Source organism: Aptenodytes patagonicus, chromosome 2 (assembly GCF_965638725.1).
Source record: "Aptenodytes patagonicus chromosome 2, bAptPat1.pri.cur, whole genome shotgun sequence".
Lineage (NCBI taxonomy): Eukaryota > Metazoa > Chordata > Aves > Sphenisciformes > Spheniscidae > Aptenodytes > Aptenodytes patagonicus.
The window spans coordinates 86,294,350-86,307,699 of NC_134950.1; the positions used below are offsets into that span (position 1 = coordinate 86,294,350).

A 13,350-nucleotide genomic window follows, 5' to 3' on the forward strand; every position below is an offset into this window, starting at 1 on the left:
CATTACCCACACATCTTCAGTATGTATTCATTGGTTATTCTGATTTTCATGCAAAACTGAAAATGCTAAATGTAGCTCAAGTGACCAATCACAGGCCTAACTGGAAAATACTGCTGTTCATTATACTGCAATTTGTGTTTCTAATATCAGACTCCCAAAAGGAATAGCAGAATTTTATGAGAAGTAAATAGCCTCTTCCTGAACATTTCCAGTCTCATACAAAATGGAAGAGACATAGGCTGTTCAGACGATTTTTTTCTGGGAAGCCTGAATGATACTTTCAGACATGAGGTCAGGAAAGTTCTAGCATAGCTCTCCGAAAGCCACAACAGGGGTGAACATGCTGACCAGTCAGTCTCTGAAGGATCCAGAGAGTAATGGCTTTCACTGTGCTATTTTGTTTTGGTTTCCTCTAGTCTCCCGCTCAAACAAGGAATTGCATGAGGCAAAGGGGAAATCCTTCATGACAGTTTGCAATCAACCTTTTGTGGCAGGATCTTTGAGACTGAAGGGTGGCTCCACAGGGCTTGTCAATAGGGGAGATAATGAAAATACCGGACATTTTGGGTCAGCCCAGAATGAGACTAGAAAAGATTCCTTCCAACACCCACAGACTTTGCATGCCTGTTGAACTGCCTAGCGTGGAGGTGCTGAGAAATTGGTTTTTGCATCAGAACCTCAAATAAATGAAGTTTCAAAAGGTTTGAGGAGTAATTCAGATCTTCAGACACAATAATACATCTACTTCTGGCTTTTCTGATGTGCCTACTAGACATTCTTCCAGAGAAGTATTAGAGGACAAATCATTCTATTCTACTGTTATAGAAGGTACTGGCATCTTATATAAGAAACAAAACCGATTCTGTTCTTAGTGGAGATTATCTGTTTTGGGAAGGCTATCAAACTAATTCAGCTTCAAACCCAATCTAAATTAAAAGTAATTACAGCATACAGTATATAAAATACCTATTAAACTGCATACAAGATCTGAGTAAAAAAACAATTAAAAAAAAGAGATTACCTTTTTGTACTGTATAAGGGGATATTATAACTTCTCTGAGGAAAGAATGGAGGTATTCCACACCAACTTATGTAGCTTTAAGTGCTGAATTTCTGCTCAACTGAAATATAACATTACCTAAGCAAAATGTACCCCTTGTCTTGATGGGAAAATTACTCAAATCACTGTCGTGTATGTATAAGAACAGACAACATATGCCTTTGTCATATTCTAAAACAGTGAAAATTTCTCTGAAGCTATTTTGTCTGCCAAAACCAGTAAGAAATGTGATTTTACACTTTTTATGTATGAACTCTTCCATTTTGTTGCAAATTCTTCCTTTTTGCTTCATGTTCTCAATATGCATAAATGTTGTGTTTAATGAACAATAATCATGGTGAACTTTTAAACAGAGAAAAATGCTCATTTTGAAGAAGAAATAACAGATTATGGCATTAGCTACATCAAGGCCACCAGGAAATAAGTTCAATGGTATAAAAAAAACAGTTTACTTTTATGTAGCTGGAAGAGGTGGGTATTACACAACCTTTATAAAAGACACTGAATTAAACCTTTTTTAAGATACTGGGAGAGACAGGAAACCTTTTAAAATCATTATGAATTATAAAAACAACATTTCCTTCAGTTACAAAATCTTTTTTAAGATGTTAAAAAAAAATGTACACACATACGTATCTATTCAGATGCAAAAAAATAACATTCTTTATGATAGTTTTTATTTATTCTCTTTTCCCACATTTTCTCTGGTTTTCATTCCTCCTACTGTTAATCAGGCCCAGAATACATATTGCCAAATATGAATACAAATTCACTTTTATTTTTTAGGCTGTATGGATATAATTGATGCCTACAAGACTCAATAACAACAAATCCACGTGAGAATTGCTAATTGATGTCTGTTAGTCCAAGTGAAAATGGAAATAAAAAAATTATTTCCCTTTGTTGGAAAGTTTTTTTAAAAAAATATTACTTAAATATAACAACCCATCTCTCTGGGTTATTATATGAGTAAATTTAAATCTAGCCCTAAAATATTAGCATAAGTTGGCAGACACTTCGGGAAACATTCACTATGAACTCAGTTCAGAGGACTTAATACAGAGATGAAATTATCTATGGAATTAGATTTGTGCATGGAATTCAGTTAAGAATTAAGTTAAATGGCAAGAACACTTTATAATTAATAGTTTAATTAGACTGGGATAAATATAGGAAATTCATATAAATTATAACTGCGTGATGGCTTGACCAGTTACATTTTGAGTTTTTATAAGCAAGTCGGTATTTACATTACACAGTGCACAATACTTGACCCTTTAGATGTCAGCTGGAAAGTAAGTAAAAAAATAACAGTCTATGAAAACTGAATTACACATTCATTGCCACAGATAAACTTTCTCTGTCAAAATTCATGCAGTTTGGGGACAACAGGACAACTTTCAACCAAATTTTACTTCTTTCAAAGAAATGTAATGTACAAAACCATCATTTAGAAAAATTAAACTATCTTAATCAAAAATTCAGTAAGTTTTAGTTTATTATAAATATTAGATATGACCATTCAAAAAACACAGAAGATTTAAATAACTGTTTCTTTCCTTGAATTTCTTTCTCCCTGCATTTCCTGCAAAGATTTAAAGTGTCTCAGGAAGCAATGCGGAGAAGCTTACACTGCTGAAGTTCATGGTTCAATAGGTTTACACAGTAAAATATTTTCATCATGGTGTCTGCTTATTCAACATTCATCATTATATTTTAATTACATACACAGGGAACTTTCAAAGTCTGTTGCTTACCTTCTTCAGGGAAAGAATTCCTTCCCTTGTTTCTTTGTCAGTAGATATGGAGAACACCCCAGAGCCATCACCATTTATAATTGTGTACTTCATGTCTGCATTTGAACCAGTGTCTGCGTCATTTGCTTTGATTTTGCCAACTGCTGATCCAACTTGAGCTGATTCAGGAACATACAGCTGATAATGTTCTGAGGGGGAAAAAAAAAAACACAATAGCTTGGACATTTTCTAGCCAAACTAAATTAGAGAACCGTTATGTGTTTGATACACTTCTGAGTAAATGGAAGAGTATTTCATAAGCAAAACTGACAAATAAACCCAGGAGCTTATTTAGATTCCTCGAAAGGATTCAAAAGGGAATTGTATTTTACTTGGAATGCCTTCATTCCCTACTCAAAGTCCAAATTACCTAATGCAGGATTTTGGTTTTCACAGTTATTTTTGCTGTTCGTCACATAACACAGAAATAAACTCTGAAGCTTACTTCACACCAGTATTTTTAAAAGTTTACCTTTTCCATAACCAAAATATATTTATTTTCACCAACTTACCATCAAATGAGTAGTCAAATGAGACTTTTGAACTGGAAAATCTTTGTATGTTAGATTTATAATTTGTTTTTCTGAAATCTGATCAGTTTTGCAACATTGTATCAATATTTTGCAACACTGACTCAAAACATATTTTACAACATTGAATCAACATTTTTTTTCTACAGAAAAATTTAATAAATTTTAATATTTTACCATTACCGCTTTGTAGTGTTTTTGTTGCAGCACAAAACCCTTTGCACACAAATTTTAATTGGTACCCACAGTAAAGGAAAATGAACATAATGGGTATATAAAAGTATTACACAATTGTGCCCATAAAAAGCAACCATAACAACTATGACCTCCTTTCAGTGTTTTTATAACCTATTAGGTTAATCATTAGAAAATGAACTTTTTTTTTTAAATAATTTTCTTAATTTTCTCTATCCTTTTGGATTAAATCTCCTAACAGGTACAAAGTTGCCTGGGGGACAGGAAGGTGCCACAAGGAGAAAAAAGTGGCAGACAGACACAATGTGATTACATAAATCTCAATTTCCGTCTGAAACTAGGCCAGAAAGACAGCTCAAAGAAATTTTCTCCAATAATGCTAGTGTTGTAACACAGCAGGGATGCTGAAATCTACCAGCAGTGAAAAGGAGAATACACATTCAATAAAAGGTGTGCACATACCAAACCCCACCCCAAACAACCCCCCATCCAAATCCTTCCCCAACAGTCTGCACAGTTTACATCACAGACCAACCACCAACACAGAAAAGAGAGCAAAATAACAACCTCTGTTATTACATCTATTCTGAAACTCTACAGAGTTTCTTCTACGTTCCTCTTAGGCATTCCTCTGCAATAGAGAATGCAATAGTGCAACACTGAGGTGCAGACAGTGGATCAGAAGACACTACATATCAAAGCTAAGATGTTACAGTTTGCTGAATTTGAACCAGCTAGCGTGACTGCAGAGGTGCCCTCGGTAAGCATGTAGAAAGAGAAAGGCAAAATTTAAATTGAGAGATTAAACCTGCATTATGGCAAAAAAACCACTATTCGTTGGATGGATTGAAGAAAATTATGAATCTACAGAAGTTGCAATTGCAGAGGGAATGGATGTTATCACTAAAATACAACTAACTAACTTTAGACATCTGTTAGAAAATAGAAGATTTTTTAATAAATTTGTCTAATACCTTGCACAATGGTTCCTAAACCTATTTATAGTCTTGAATTGTTTTTGTAATACTAGCCCATAATACTAATAAACAAATAGTAGCGTGAGAAGGATGGACAAGTGCACTAAACTTTGTTAGTCCAAAAGGAACGAGAGGTTTCCTAGGAAAACAAAAAGTAAGTTACCATGCGTTAGGGAAATCTCAAGGGAAACAAGAAATGTCCAGCAGAACAAGAGAAAAAGTATAATTTACTATATAAAAAATAAAATTTCAATGCTGATGTAACAGGAAAATTGCTTAGTAGTTGATTCAATTAAAACGCATAGTTAATTCTTTGATGCAATTTGTTGATATGCATATAAAAGCCGTCTTCACAAATTTCCAAATAAATGCTCTGCCATGCGTCCTTTTGCAATGCTTCATGCTTACAGATGATGTCAACTGACACTTTCATATTGCTGGTTGCTTTATTTCATACATAAAATTATAGTGATGGGATGAGATTAATTTTGGAATTTACTTATTGTTAAAATAAATGTGAAATATCAACTTTTGACACTTTTGCTCTGACTAATGCATTCCAAAAAGGAAAAGGTTGAGGCCATAAAGAATATGTTATGCAGAGGCCATAAAGAAAATGTTATATAATCAAGCCACTTCAGGAACTGGAAGTGTTATAACCCATATGACAGGGTGAACTAATTAGAGACTTCCAAATAGTCAAGCTAGTTCAAACATATCCACATGACACTACACTCTGCTTTATAATCACACCCCAAGTGTCAGCCATCTGTTTCAGAAAATCATTTTACTAATACCAGCTTCAAGCATTCTGAAATACTAAAAAATCAAGCAAAACAAATATTTGAAATCACTCATTAATTATCTGTCAGTATCTGTAGAACTGAAATGTTTCAAAAAAATGGATGGAATGAAAAGAAAACTGTTAAAAAATAAAAACTCTTCGATCAAAAGATGAGAAATGTCTCCCAATGAGTATTTAACCACTGCTTCAGAGACAGCCTGAAGATGTCTCATACACACATGAGGCAAATAGATAATTACAAACAATACTATCTGAAAACAACAAACACATAAGAGGAAAAAATTCAGCAACATGAAGGTTAGATAAAATATATTATAGACATTTATTTAGACTACGAGTGGAAATTGGAAATGTTCTTACTAAACACTAAATTGTTGTAAACTTTATTACTGGAAAGCAGAGGAACCAACTAAAGGCTCAATTGAACATTTCCTTCGGCATTGAAAAAATTTTGATAGGACATTAAAAATAATGTGGGATGCATATACCGTGAATTTATGATTCTTTATTGTAAGCTATGAGTCTGTCTGTGCTGGTTTTGGCTGGGAGACTTAATCTTCTTCCTAATAGCTGGTATAGTACTGTGTGGGATAAGAATAATGTTGATAACACACTGATGTTTTAGCTTTTAGAATGTGATGGTTTTGGCTGGGATAGAGTTAATTTTCTTCATAGTAGCTAGTATGGGGCTGTGGTTTGGATTTGTGCTGGAAACAGTGTTGATAACACAGGGATGTTTTAGTTACTGCTGAGCAGTGCTTACACAGAGTCAAAGCCTTTTCTGCTTCTCACCCCACCCCACCAGCGAGTAGGCTGGGGGTGCACAAGAAGTTGGGAGGGGACACGGCTGGGACAGCTGACCCCAACTGACTAAAGGGATATTCCATACCATATGATGGCATGCTCAGTGTATAAAGCTGGGGGAAGAAGAAGGAAGGGGGGGATGTTCGGAGTGATGGCGTTTGTCTTCCCAAGTAACCGTTAAGCGTGATGGAGCCCTGCTCTCCTGGAGATGGCTGAACACCTGCCTGCCCATGGGAAGTAGTGAATGAATTCCTTGTTTTGCTTTGCTGGCGTGTGCGGCTTTTGCTTTCCCTATTAAACTGTCTTTAGCTCAACCCACGAGTTTTCTCATTTTTACCCTTCCGATTCTCTCCCCATATTGTGGGGGGAGTGAGTGTGCAGCTGTGTGGTGTTTAGTTGCTGGCTGGGGTTAAACCACAACACTGTCTCAACCCTCTAAAAATTGTTTGGGAAGTTAGGAGCCCTGAGGATCAGGTACCAGCCTGCATCAAAACTGTTTCACCAAATCTTCCCTAGTTGAGCAGATTGTTCCTATGCTCCCAGCATCGCAGCCTTCCAGGAGCTGTTGTAAAGCAGAAATTTCAAACAGTCTTGGGGATGCTCTGAATTGTTCTAGAGGAGCTGCCCGGTGGCTTATGTATCAAGATTCTGTAGAGGTTGATATGGTTCTCAATTTTTATCATAGAATCATAGAATCGTTTAGGTTGGAAAAGACCTTGAAGATCATTGAGTCCAACCATTAACTTAACACTGCCAAGTCCACCACTAAACCATGTCTCTAAGTGCCATATCTACACGTCTTTTAAATACCTCCAGGGATGGTGACCCAACCACTTCCCTGGGCACCCTGTCCCAATGCTTGACAACCCTTTCGGTGAAGAAATTTTTCCTCACATCAAATCTAAACCTCCCCTGCACAACTTGAGGCCATTTCCTCTTGTCCTATCACTAGTTACTTGGGAGAAGAGACCGACACCCACCTCGCTACAACCTCCTTTCAGGTAGTTGTAGAGAGCGATGAGGTCTCCCCTCAGCCTCCTCTTCTGCAGGCTAAACAACCCCAGTTCCCTCAGCTGCTCCTCATAAGACTTGTTCTCCAGACCCTTCACCAGCTTTGTTGCCCTTCTCTGGACATGCTCCAGCACCTCGACATCCTTCTTGTAGTGAGGGGCCCAAAACTGAACACAGTATTTGAGGTGCAGTCTCGAATGTTACTTATTAACATTCATTAACATCCATTAACATTATGTTACTTATTAGCATTCACTCAGATGCATTCAGTTAGCTCATGAAATGAGTAAATTAGTACTCTTTTCCAGTTAATGTACTGTATAGGATAGTCATACCTCTTTGCAGGACTTTAATCTATGCTAATTGTAACGTTCAAATACATATAGGTGATCTTCATCTTTCTTTCAATAAACTATATGGCTTATCTGTCATTATAGTACAGAAACATTTTATTGATCTGTAGAACAACTTACTTCTCATTTCAATTAGCCTACAGGCAACCTATAATGCTGTGTTTTACTCTCAGAAAAGCAATTTCTCTATCTGAATCTCTCAGAAAAAGTATGACAGTATTTAATGCAACTCAACAAGCATGTTATTCACTTTATTTTATTCATTAATTTATTTTGTTGATAATTTTGACTTACTTTTCTAGGTTATAATGTCCTCTTGAACAGTAGGAATTACCTTACTTAACAAAGGAAGGGAGAAGAGGCATAATACTGAACTAATAGAGAAATAAGTAAATACTTGGCCGAGTTGTTATTTGTTTATCCAAGGTATAGTTTTAGGAACATGAGGATAAATACTGCTTGGTGATGAACCAACAGACGCATTCATTCATTCATACAGCACAGCTAGAACACAGATGCCTTTGTCCATCTACTAGCAAATTGATAAACACAGCAACTGATTGCCTTAACGCAAAATACCACCATATCCTAAATGTATATCAAAGTGCTATGTGAAGAAAGTTTGCTTGAACCTACAACTAGCTAAATAGTCATGAGCCACATTGATAAGATATGGAGAACAAATGGACAGTGATCCAGGCTCAAAGTCTGATGATTATGAGGACAAAATTCAACTGGTAGTCAATTAACAGTAGTTGTTCAGGAATCAAAACTGTGGCCAAAACTATTTAATGTCTTAATTAATGACTTGAATGATGGGTTGCATGTACTCGCAGCAAGCGAGTGGACAATACCAACTTGGGAAAAAGTGGTCAGTATGCTGGAGGGCAGGGCTGCTGTTCAAAGGGACCTGGACAGGCTGGAGAAATGGGCTTTTCTGAACAATAGGAACCTCTACAAATAGGAACCTCACAGCCTTCAATGACGGCACCGGGGGAGGAATAATGTCATTCACCAGTACACACTCAGGGCCAACCGCCTGTAAAGCAGCTTTGCAGAAAAGGACCTGAAAAAGGACCTTTCAAAACTTGACGAGACAAGGCCCTTAGCAACTTGGGTCAAAGGTCCCACATGAATCTATGTTCCTGGCATTCATGAAGTTATGTCTCGCGGTTTTTTGCCAGCCATCTCTGATAAAACCAAAGTGCAGCTTCAACTGCGGACTGTGCTCAATCTTGCTTGGTGGCTTTCTATTACAAAGTTATTCTTCATTCACAGAGCTGCTTGTTTGCATTACATATAATAGATTATTCTGTATTTCTCTTTTGAGATTGCAGTTTTTTAGAAGTCCATTTCTCACAGTATGTCTTGGACATTTGTTACATCTTTCTTTACTATGCTTATTTTTAATATAATAATGAATACAATAACTTTTACGATTCCAGAAGCTCAGTCAATTTTATATCTACTGTCTTTGTTCTGAATATTCTTTTTGATGACAACATCCCTTTCATACAGCTAAACTAAGGAAGACAAAAAAAAAACGCTTTTGCACTTTCTAAAAATATTTGAAGTGTAAGTGAGGTTATTTCTTATTTGCAAGTATGACACTAAAACAATCTTCAAAACTCAGACATTTTGCTTGCCTTGAAACTCTGGAGAACATAACACTCTTGGGTCAATTCAGAAAAAAAACATTCTTCTTAGATGCAATAGACTCCTTTGACTGGAAGAAGACTTGTGCATCCCCATGCCCCTGCTTTTTACATCTCAGTGCAAACCGGGAGTTATATTTGTGATTAAGATTATAATCAGTGATGAGTTTAATTTATATTCCATGCAACTTTGCCTTTACAGACAGTAAATAAAAGTACCTGAGAACTTTCTGACTAATCCTCAGAGATCAAAAGTATTCTGACTTCTTGTAAAAAGTGTGAAGTTTATGCCACTCATGGGTAAAAGCAGAAACAGAAAGAAAACTGGGTTTCCTGGATTTTCAGATTCAGTACTTTCCTGCAGGTATTGAATACCCAAATACACATTTTCTATGCAAATGGCATGGGAAAAGCAACATATACACTCCACAATCATTACTAATGAGCAACTTAACGGTTGGGCGTGATCTGTAGCAGTCTCTAGAGCTGTGCTGTGTTGAGCATATTCTATGCCATTTACAGGGGGACCACAGCTACGTCAGGCAGCTTGGGTCAGCAGAGAGCAATAGCAACACCTGCGAAAGAGATACACTCCATTTGGACTATGTTTGTTTTTGTTGTTTGTTTGTTTGTTTGTTTGTTTTTCCCTGGCATTAGCACAGCTAGGATTGTGCTCCCATTGGGGTTTAGCTTCATAAAGGACATGAAAATGAAGGCAGTTCTGAAGAACAACCCTTAAAATGGAGTGGTCCTGCTCCCAATTCTCCACTCTGTAAACAAACAAAACAAACAACCTCCCTCATTCCCAAAACCATTACTGCCTCATTCAGAACCCTTATAGAAAAAAAATCTTTTTTTTTTCTATCTAGAGTATTTCAAAATTATTTTGATATGTATGATATATGTAATTAATAATCTACCTTGTACATAGAAATCCTCATAGACAATACCCAATTAAGCAAAATAATAAACACTGCTAGGTTCCATCCTACTGTTAGGAGTAAAGTTGATGCACATAGCTGGCATTAAAGCTCACAGGACACAGATTTTCTACAAATATTTAGTCAGACTTTGACATAAATATATTTTTGCCCCTCCCAGCTTCCCCTTATACTTGAATTCCATAAACAATTCTGTGATCAAGCTTTATTGTCATGAATTCTTGTTAAAGGAGAGTTTTAAAATCAGATACTTAAATAGTCTTGAAATTACTTCCTTTAATTTTTACAGTAAAAATCTGATTATGGGAATCACACTTATTCTGCTCAGGAAACAGAATATCATGAGACTTCCTATGCGATCAAATGCCGTTAAACAACTTATGTCAGATTTCAGTGATAAATGAAACAATTTGGTAGCTTTAACTTCAAATATTGTGCAAATATGAGAACATACCAATCTTCTCACAAACAAATAGAATAAGAAAACCATTAAACAAATAACTTTACACAATATTTTTGAGTCTGTGGAAGCATGCACTCAAAGATACATACACTTAATTTCTTCTCTCTTAACTGTCTTTGGTACTTAATGAACATCATTGTCTCTTAAGTAATGTATTCCTCATCTCACATGTCCATCTCTTTAAGCATACCATAGGTGAATGATTGATTCTAGCACATTAGAAAGATACAACATAAAAGAAATTTTAGAAAATCACTCAGATCACTGAGGCTTGTCCCTTTTACCACTCTATTTGCTCAGGACATTACTGATGCTAGCTGCTTTTTAAACAGCCTGTTGTCCTTGTGCAGCAGCCTTGCTAAGCAGGTGGTTCTAAATACTTCTTCTGGAGAATCAAAAAAGCACCATATTTCTCTTATGTTTAAGACTAACAGCTGTTGTCTCTTGGCTGGACACTTTCAAGTCACACACCTTCACTGGGTAATACAAGCATATAATAGCATTTTTCCCCTTTACATGCGCTCCTGGCTGTCATAGTCAGAAGGAAACTCATGTTCTGAAAATTTCAGAAATGGAAGCTTTCTAGCTCATATTTACCTGCCCCACGTTCAGTTTCTGATGTGACACTTTAGCCATTTCTAAACAAAGAACAATTAAGGTCAGGGGGCCTGGAGATTTACTTGTGATGATTCTCTGTAAAGTCAGAAAATCAGTATACTGAACACCAGCCCTACTGACAAAGGAAATGTCACTCACTGGTCATTCACTTTGGAGCACACACTTTATAAACACAATTAATTGAATAAATTCTCCACCTTTAAGAATGTGAGAGAAGCAAAATACTCGTTAGCACCAGAATTATGCTGTGTGACTATTATGCGAATATGTACTATAACCAATTTTAATAGCTGTTTTCTTTAACAAAGAATACAGCTTCTAAAACATATACACCCCATGAAACGCATCACCAGATTTTCACAGCAACCTTAAACACAGTCCTAACAACATTCTTAACAAAAGAAAATCTTGCTACCTTTCTTTCCTTACGCAAATAACTAAAACCTGATTTATGTAGATACCATTATAATTTTAAAAGTCTATACTGAAATATTGTTTACATCTGATCAGCACTAACAGCTAGAATTTCTAGGCTACAAGTAATTATTTCTATGTCTTTTTTACATCAAAGTTACCCTGTTATTAAAGATTTCCTAATAATATACTAAAATGTTCTGGATTAATCTTTATGTCTCAAGTTAGCTGAGATTAGTATGTTGGGCAAGAATTCAGTTTTGCAGAAAACTCTCAGTTTTAACCAGAGGTGTTTTAAGAGCACAGCAAAAGGAATTCTCTTTGAACAACCCTTAAATTTTCTCATGGAAGTCCACCCTTTAAATCTCATTATGTTGACTCAATTTCACAACAGTACTAAAAAGAAGCTACATTTAATTTTTAAGTAATACCTGTTTTGAACATAAAATACGTTAATATAGGCTGCTGTATTTCCTTGTTACCCAGAAATATCTAATTTCCTGACATTTTCCCTGGCATGTGCATATATGTTACTCATTTTATCTTTTAATGAGATATCATTAATTGCCTTTCAGTAGATTGATCATGTACACCAGGGCCATCCTGTCTACTACTTACACAAAGAGCTGCTTCTGAAGCCAACTTTGTCTAACCACTAGGAAGGAAGAATGATCCTCCCTAAATCTTACAGATGGATAAAAAACCCCAAATAATATGATTATAATCTGCATTTCTTTAGACATCCTGGAACACATATATGATAAAAATTGTTGGTAATATGTAAACTATAATTCTAGAAAAGCATATCAATTGTGAACCACCTGTGGAAACAAACAGTGAATATGGTAGTACAAAAACCTTATCTATCTGTGGAACACAGGAATGAGAAAAATGAGAATAAAATAAAATTTTCAGGATGGTAATTTCACTTTTGAAGAAAGGGAATAAAGTTATATGCAGGAATATATCTTCTGAAGAACGAAATACTAGAGTTCTGTGCAAATCTGGCTTTAAAACAACTTTCTACATGTCCCTCTAGCCTGATTTAAGGTCTTACTAAAAGACCTAAGCATCTCTTCATCAATAAGTGATACTTGGGACTATTCAATTGCAACACATTTTACCTTTAGTATATTATAGCTAGTAGCTATTGGGAATAGTCACAAAGGTAGTAAGTGTTCTAGTGTGAAATATGAAAAAGGTAGTCCTCTAATTATAATGAAAAAAATATCTTATTAAATAAGTAACATTTAAATGTAGAAAAATTTCTGGAATGAAATGCTTCCTAATACTCCCTGGACACTGGATCATTGCTGGACTCATCATAATCACATAAACGACACAATGAACAGGAAACTAGTTTACAAGGTATGAACAAAATCTAATTTACAAAGGTGCCGTTGATCACATGTCAGCAATCTTAAGCCAAACCAGTTATCAAGTCCTTTTCTTGTTTTGTTTTAAATCTGTGTTTCCTGAGGGGACACAACTTCTGTAATCATTTTAATTCAATAGTCTCCAGTGACTTTTAACCCCTATCCAATTTCAGGCAAATCTATCAAAAGGGCAGAGGCCTCAAAGACATTATGATTCTACAAGCCTCTTAACAATTACTGGTTGAATAGAGGAGAAAGACCTGCTGAAAGAAAATCAGAGAAAATTCCGCTTTACTCATCTCATTTGGGAGCAGCCAAGTGGTCAATCAGCAGGCAGATAGCTCTCAACTAG

At 35.8% G+C, this 13,350-nt stretch overlaps 1 protein-coding gene across 2 annotated transcripts in view; it reads right to left on the minus strand.

Moving 5' to 3' along the window:
- Nucleotides 1-13,350, minus strand: part of CDH18 (cadherin 18) — a 298,102-nt gene that overhangs the window by 56,171 nt on the left and 228,581 nt on the right. For both annotated transcript variants that reach the window (XM_076330375.1, XM_076330374.1), the window contains exon 7: nt 2,818-3,005. In XM_076330375.1, coding sequence (XP_076186490.1) covers nt 2,818-3,005 — 188 coding nt within the window. The remainder of the gene's footprint in view (nt 1-2,817; nt 3,006-13,350) is intronic.